The 8225-nt window shown below is 39.1% G+C and overlaps 1 protein-coding gene across 3 annotated transcripts in view; it reads right to left on the bottom strand.

The window, feature by feature from the left end:
• Positions 1 to 862: 862 nt before the first annotated feature.
• The window catches only part of KRT222 (keratin 222, type II), a 12117-nt gene continuing 4754 nt past the window's right edge, over positions 863 to 8225 (bottom strand). Inside the window, exons 3-6 of one of the 3 annotated variants that reach the window (XM_012725997.1) lie at positions 7816 to 8036; positions 6179 to 6255; positions 5861 to 5996; positions 863 to 904 (exon numbers count right to left, since the gene is read on the bottom strand). In XM_012725997.1, coding sequence (XP_012581451.1) covers positions 871 to 904; positions 5861 to 5996; positions 6179 to 6255; positions 7816 to 8036 — 468 coding nt within the window. In that variant the 3' untranslated portion in view covers positions 863 to 870. Of the gene's footprint in view, positions 905 to 4226; positions 5441 to 5860; positions 5997 to 6178; positions 6256 to 7815; positions 8037 to 8225 lie in introns of those variants that run through there. The other 2 variants (XM_012725996.1, XM_004684215.2) reach the window with 2 other exon arrangements.

Raw genomic sequence — 8225 nt, 5'->3', positions numbered from 1 at the left:
CCTGTCCGTGGGCGCGGGGAGCGTGGACGCCGCCGAGCCGAGGCCGGAGGCGCGGAGGACTCGCCTGGCAGTTGCCGTGGCCGCGCGCACTTCCTGCTCTACGGGCTGGGCATCGTGGACCGGGGCTGGGGCGCGCAGACCTTCTCGCGCTCGAGGGCGCGAGTCTGGTGCTTAGTGCGCGGGTTTCACAGCCGAGGCCGGAGGCGCGAACCCCCTGGCCCCGAGGGTCTGCCCTTGGGCGCTGGGCGAGGGCCCCTGGCCGGGGCTTGTCCCCTGCTCTCTGCACTGCATGGACCTGATTGTTTCGGTTTCCCCTGCGGGGAGCACTGACCCCTAATTTCAGCTTCACTCACTCACCCTTCAACATCCAGTTCACACTTCTTCCTCTTGGGACCCTTTCTTCCCTCCCCCTCAACCCTTTTCTTTGAACCTTAAGGGTTCTTTTATTTATTTATTTTTAAAGATTTATTTATTCATACAGAACTGGGGTACAGGCCAGAGGTGCAGGGGCAGTGAGAGGATTCGCCAGAGACAGTGGGGAGCAGAACACGCAGATAGGCCTTGTGCAGTGCTGATGGGAGCAGCAGACAGAAGTCTGCTGTGCCTTGTGGGTCGGCCCCCCTGCCAGGGATCAAACTCGTGGTGAAGCAGGTGAAGCGATGCAGCCAGCTTCATAGTGCTGTGCTTTAACCTGTTGTGTCACTAGGGAGGGCTCCTTAAGGATTCTTTTATAATGTGACTGCGGGAGAGCCTTGAAAGTAAACGTGGTCCTGTCATCTGCATTGGTCATCGTCATATTGCCTTGACACCAAGGCTGTGACCTACTGTTAGGTAGATGCCCAGTGAATGACTTCTGGTTTACCACTCAGGTTAGAAGGAAGCTTTCATGAAAAAGGATTCCTCCCTGTTAAAATAGGAAAAGGCAGGCTTAAACTTCCTGAGCCAAATAGCTCGTAAAAAGTCTGGTCATAGGCAAAATGGTAAAATTGGTGAATTTTCTCAATTATTTGTGAAAGCAGAAGTTATGGGTTCAGTTTCTATGGCTAGAAATAGTGAAGCCCAGCAGATTTCCAGGAAGATAATTGACAGCATTGAGTGTGAGTAGAACTGGACAAAGTAGGACTTGCTTTTACATTCCTCTGCGTTGTCTTCACAATTCCTTGGAGATTTGGGACATGAGCTCTGTGACACACTGTGTGGAAAGGGGGAAAATGAGGCAGGATGGCCTGAGAATCTGGGCATTGGTTCTGGTATCCCAAGCCCTCACTGGAAGGTCTAGGGAAGATGATGGCGCACTACAGTTGCAGGCCCAGCAGGGCACCCTCCTCTTTGTATTTTCACATTTTGATCATATTTTTTTTAAGATATGTCCGTTACATGTTAAATTAAATACCTTAAAAATAACTTTCAAAACCAAATAATGCGGTTTTATGAGAAAATCATGCCATTTATAGATCATTTATAGCAGCTTTCAGCTACAGGGCACAGCACTTTATTTGCTGCGGGGGTGGGATGGCCACAAAATCCTAAAATATTTGCTCTGTGGGTTTTTACAGAGAACATCTGCCGACCTGGCCTAGGGTCTAGCTTTGTGAGTGAAACTGGAAAAGATCTGTACTGATTTGCACATACCTGTTTCAAAATGCTTACTTGTAGAGTGTGGGATTCTGGCTGCTTATAATGCTGTCCACGATTTGTAAATACAAACCCAATCCTGCTCTGGGCACAAACTGTCCTTTGGTGTAATATTGCTAGGGCCTGCAGTCGGGGAGGTGGGATTGGGCACAAGTATGTGCGTTGCTGTGTCTACTTGCTCTGAGTTAGTTTTCCAGCTCCAGTGACATCAGGTGGAGTGGTGGGGGCCAGTCCTACAGTGAGAGACCAGGCTCGACCTGGGATGTGCCTGAGTACAGGTGTTCAGAAGAATGATAACAAGCTTGGGGGGTGGGAGTTGGGGAGCAGATGTCACAAATTTCTGACCAGAATGGAGGCCTGCTCACTCATGAATAACTGTCTTTGTCTAATTCATAAAAAGCCAGCTTGTTTCTTTAGGGTGGTAACTCACTGTCTTCATAGATTGTGGCCTGAATAAAGTGTACCCTAAAGATTCAAATTCTGTCTCTGCTTAGTGGCATTTGGTGGTGATAGGCAGCCTGAGCCCCAAATTCCAATTACATTACCTTGATAATGTGAGTAATGTGTGTATACATTTTGTTTGAAGTTTACTTTTGTCCCATGCCCTGTAATACATTTCTATTTGAAACTTTCAAATTTATTTACATTTTTTTTGGATTGCAGAACATTTTTGTACTTTGGAAACTATCATGGTAGAACAGTTCAAATTGGGTAACTTACTGGGAAAGTAATTCTTCTGACTGCAAGTGAATTACCAACTTGTCTTTATCTGTTGTGTTTGGAACGTTTACTTACTCACCGGGGGTTATAATTTGCCCTCACAGATTCTTCTCTCCCTGTAACAGTTTTCATCCAGGTAGTACTGTATATTTGAGTATTGCTTTGCCAAATAATTTCTGGGGTATAATATTTCAAGCAGCTCTGTGAGGTAGGTAGGGTAGAAATCATTACCAAGCTCCAACTTCCCTTTGCTGTCACGTAGGAACATGGAGGCCCAGGGAACTTGGGTGATTCTGTCCTGGTTACATGGGCACCTGGCGACAGCAACAGCGCTGGTGTCTCATAGCTGTTAGTAAGTGGATTGACTCTTTATTCTTTTTTTAAAGATTTATTTATTTGTGCATACGGAACTGGGGTACAGGCCAGAGGCTCAGGGGCGGTGAGAGGCTTCACCAGCGACAGAGTGGGTTGCAGAACAGGCCGACTGACGAAGCCCACTGCTGAGGGGAGCAGCGGGCGGGTCAGGAGAGGTCTGCCGCCCCATGTGGGTCACCTCTGGGGCAGGCGGGAATCGAACTCATGCTGCAGTGGCTTAAGCCTCTTAGTGCTGTGCTTTAACCCGCTGTGCCACCAGGGAGGGCCCAATATTCTTGTAATTTGTTAGGGAAGCGTGCATTTGAACAAATACTGAGAGATGGAAGAGTATACATTTCTGCTTATCCATGGGATGTGGACAACATTTTGCATCTTGTAGGATTTTTGTAAGAATCAGAGGTTCTGTATGAGTATGGAGCCCAGAGGCAGGGAGAGAGTGAGCACTTTGCAAATGGTGGATCTTATTTTTCCCCAGGACTATAGGGTTATTTTAATTTTTTGATTAGAATATACTATTCTTCATTTTTCTTCTGTGGAAAATAAGTTTAAAAACCATTATCTCTTCACTGTGATTATAGTTTTCTTTATACCCCAAGGAAGCTAACCATAAGGGAACAAGTAAACTCAATACAATGGCATCAAAGGCAAATACAGTGCTGCTTTAGAGTTCATTTTTCAAATCTTTTTTTATTGTAGTGGTATCATTTACTCTGGCAAATTCATATCCCAATTGAAAATACCCCAAAGCAAATAAAACTTTGTCATAAATTCAAGTACTATATATTAAAATGTACATGTTATACACACAAGAGCTGCATAGTAGAATTACTATAACAAGCAGTTACATTCATGACGCCCAGTGCTAAATGTTTGACACTGCATACAGGTGACACGTATAGGCTGCATTACTGTGATCGTTGTAGCGGAGAACGGTACAATAGCTTATGTGGCTGCTTTAGTATAATAGCTTAGATGACTGCAGTTTTTCAAAGCTTTAATAAAGCTAGTAGCATTTAACTACTATTGACTGAAAACACTCATGGGGAGGATGTATTTTAGGTCAGATGCTGTTACAAGAATAAGCACTTAACATGCTGTGGTACCCTTGACAAAACAAAATCATCTCTTTTACTAAATAGGGTAAGCTAGGCTCAAAGGAATCTGAATTGGAAGAACATTTAAGATTTTATATCCCTGTATTGTGTTTTAACATTTTCTTCAGGTTCATTTGTTTTCTTAACCTGGTTGAAATAAAGGCAAGAAAAAGTTTGCAAAGGCTGTGCTGAAATGCTAACACAAGTAGCTATAGCCCTTAGATGACACTTGAGCTGGGAGAAAAGTATCAGGAGTTGTTCTCGACAGTTTTTTTCTGCTTAGAAAAAAATTAATAGCCTATAAATTTCTAATGTTTTAAACAAGTATTTATTATTTAAAGTCTTAAAATAAACATACTTGTAGTAAACAAATTAGATTATTTAAAAAAACTTTGCCACAATACTTATTCACAATTATATTTTCTATCCATATTTATTAGTTTGAGCAATTTAAAATGGAAATCCTGCAAATATTATTAGCTTAGATAACAATAATGTTACCTAATACACATAAATATTTGCAAGAAATATCTGGTATTTCACATAGTATCTTTTCTAATGTTTGCATCCAACACCCAAACTAATCACATTTAACTATACAAATGGAAAAATTGGGGTGGTGAGCAGCTGGATAACCCTCTGAGTACCTGTAGTAACTAACTTTTCATATTTCGTTGCTTATCTGGCCTGATTTTTTTTAAATGGGGGAGGACACACCTTAAAATTCGCCGAGTAAAGAAACTCCTGACAAACAGGTAATGATTATAAAAACTTTCAGATAGAGATGAACTTAATTGTATTTAATCCTAAAATTAGTCCTGAGGTATGTTCCCTAGTTTGCTTAGAACTGCGCATGGAAAGTAACTGTTACTCTTTTAGGTGTACAAATGATTGTCTTGAAAAGAAAAATTTTAAGTGTGTTTATAATGTTTGTTTAGAATGATTTTTTTTTTGGTAGAAAACCTTTTAAGCCAGAACAAATTGTGGACAACTATATGTAACTCAGATTCTTAATGTATCATTAAATTTTCAATCATATTAAACAAACTGTTCCCTTTTTCTTAACACAACTCAGCCATGGAGTGAAATATCATAATGAACTAAACCAGCTTAATGCTTATAGTTGCTGATAAAATTTCAAGGGAAAAAGACAATTTGGAAAATAAATAAAACAGAAATCATACTGAATTTCGGATTTTTTTTCCTCTCTAAAAACTGCATTCATAATTAGAAAATTTGAGTCTTACTTTCTTTCCCCCTGAAGTGACTCACACCCTGCTCATAACATACATACTTAATAACTTATGTTTTAGAACAGAAGGTGGTCAGCATGGACACCTGTCCATTCTAGTGTCATTTTAAAATCAAATCAGATACTGCCTTCGGATTAATTAGCTGCTGATGGATGTTTAATGGACGGGATACTGCATGATCTTCTCATGATAAGCCTGACTTCTATATCTGGTAGATTATCCTGCTTAGTCTGTAAACATCCTTCATCAGTGGCAGCTAAATGAAGATCAAATCGAAGAGAAACAGATTTTTTCCTTAATCGAGGGTTATCTTTAAAGAAGGAACCTTCCCATTCTTTAATAACTTCATCCACTTTTTCTGTCCTGAAATGATAAAATGATAAACTTTTCTATATGAAGGAATATGGACATAGTAAAGAATATGTAATATGTATTCCATCTGAAAAAGAAATTAAGAAATTTGTACAATGTGTAATTTACATTATAACTATAATCTAATGTACACATTATAGAGTTTATAGTTTATATACTTTGAAATCATTTGAATGTAATTCCTAAGGGATACTCATGTTTTGATTTTACTTTTAGGGAAATGGTGAATTAAGGATTGAGTACTCCATCAGAGTTTTTGTTTATATATTTATTCATGTCAGATTAAAAAATCACAGTAGATAAAATTCTGTTTGAAAACATTCCACGAAGATTAGTTAGTAAGATAACTTGGTGAGAGTTACTTTCTCTGCACATGCTTCTTATACATCTAGTCAACACCATTTTACTTACTGAATAGTCCCGTGTGCTTCTGTGCTCTCCTTCACGATATTTCCATTTAATATCGCCTGTTTGGTCACTGTCTCCACTTTCTCATTCTCAAACGTTTGTGGGACTTTTGTTGAGAAAGATATTTCATTTATAATGGCTGTGAAAATATTATTTATGAAATACTAAGTTACAGTGTTGAAGTACTAGTACTTCACAGTGATTCTGTCACGTGGTCAAATATTGCTTTGCTTTTGCTTCTACGAGCATTAAATTTGTTTATTTATAACTCCTATCAAGAGCTCCTCACCGTTCAAGCTAGTTTACTCATCAGAAACTCACCTGAAGGTAAAACAAAACCAACCCTACTCGTGGTAGGTTTTCGTTCTTTTTTTGCGCCTTGGATGCAGCCATAATACCTGAGATCAGAAAGAAGTATGTTACAGGAGCAATGTCATATTTGCATATAATTGGAAGCAATGCTCACACTAACAGAATGTGGTGTATGTTATTTAGCATGACTATAAATGAACTTAGGGTACCCTATATCTATAAGGAGGAATTTCTCAAGTATATATGAATGGAAAAAACAAACAAAGCTGTAGCTAAATTTATAAAGGTTAAAGTAATCTGTAAGAACAATTTCCTAATTTGTTTAGGGATACATACATATTAGTATAAAGGAATGTATGAGACTACTAATCATCAAATTCAGGAGCCAGGTTAGAGTGGGGGAGGAGGATTGATATAGGGAGGTGGTTGTGGTTTAGGGTGTAGGGGAGGACTGCAATAACATGTAAATAATTTCTTGAGGTGCTACATTGGAGTCCACTATATTTTGATATGTTCTCATTTATTTTAAAAATAGAATAATAAATACAAAAGTATAGGAATATTAAAGACCAAAATTAAAATCTCAGAGGTTTAGGAATTAAATACAATTCATAAGCATTTAAAAATAAGTAAATCATATATCTGAATAGTGTATTTGAAATCACATATTTGAATTGTATATTTGAGTAAGAAATGTATAATTTCATACATCTATATTTACTGTTATATATAATTCTGTGTAAAGCAATTCACAAATTACTTATTTTAATCAAGGATCCTGTCAGGTAGGTATTAGTATTTCTACTTTATAGAGGAGAAAACTGAGGCACAGAGAGGGTCAATAACTTGGCTGACATCACTCATCTAGAAACTGTACTCCGAATTCATTTTATGTTTTCAACTATTTAGTAAATGTCAAGACAACATAGGCTGTAGTTGTTACATCTAGTTTTAGAGAGGACTCAGAGTTGAAGCAAGCAAGAATCAAGATTTCTTTTTATGGGACCATGGATAATTGGAAATTGCCCTATAGTCAAAACCATGTGAATTGTAAAAGATTTAGAGAGAACTGGTGTGAATAAAGCTTTTTGGTACTTTTTATTATCAGGACACCTGGACCTCTTCTAAGTCAGGCACTCAGAACAGCATTGTTTACTGTTGCTGTAAGATAATCACAGCATTATCATTATTACGATTATGCACTTGACTTGTGGTGGGACTGGGCCCTTGGGGGCATGTGGTATGTGGTATTTGGATTTAAATAGGTGCAGAATATGTGATTCTTCCAAACTTCTTTTGGGGGTGGTTCATAGAACTAATTCTAAAAGAGATGAATAACAAGGAAAGTGAGAATCAGATAAGAAAGCAATTTTTTTTTTTAGTGATTGAGAGTTTGGTTACATTTTCTAGGGATGATGCTTTTCTGTAGCTAGTGTCCCCAACGTTGGCTATTTTGTCCCTACTTTTGAGTGGCTGGAAGTAGTCCCGCATATTCCTTGCAGGTGGCTAACCTCATTTTATAGTAGGGGTCCAGCACGCCATGGTGACAATGGGCTTTTAGATTTAATTTCTCTGATGACATCAACAGTGGTATATGTGACCCTTTATTTCTTGCCATTTGTCATCAACTATATGGAATTAGGTACCTGATCTCTTCCTTTTCTAGGAGCCGGCGATAAGTCTCTATTTCTTGTTCTAGTCTCATCTTTGTGTTGAGCAACATCTCATGTTCTTGAAGCTGTTTTTCGATGCCTCGTCTTACTTCCTGTAGCTCCTTTTCTAAGCCTTCGATCACTGCCTCGAGGTCTTGCAGCTGCATCTGGTAATGTTGCTCACTGGCATGGAGGGAATTTTCAAGACCCCTTTCCTGTTTGAGATAGATCTTCATCAGTGAAGGAGGGAAACAAATGGGTTTCAAAAACCTGATATGCAATGTCGGCATTTTATCCCATTTTCTTCTTCTTTCTTTTTTTTTTAAAGATTTATTTATTTGTGCATATAGAACTGGGGTACAGGCCAGAGGCTCAAGGGCGGTGAGAGGCTTCACCAGAGACAG

Source organism: Condylura cristata, unplaced genomic scaffold, assembly GCF_000260355.1.
Source record: "Condylura cristata isolate star-nosed mole 26May11 unplaced genomic scaffold, ConCri1.0 scaffold00017, whole genome shotgun sequence".
Lineage (NCBI taxonomy): Eukaryota > Metazoa > Chordata > Mammalia > Eulipotyphla > Talpidae > Condylura > Condylura cristata.
Note: the sequence above shows the minus strand (reverse complement) of the source record. Positions and strands in the feature narration are given on the sequence as shown.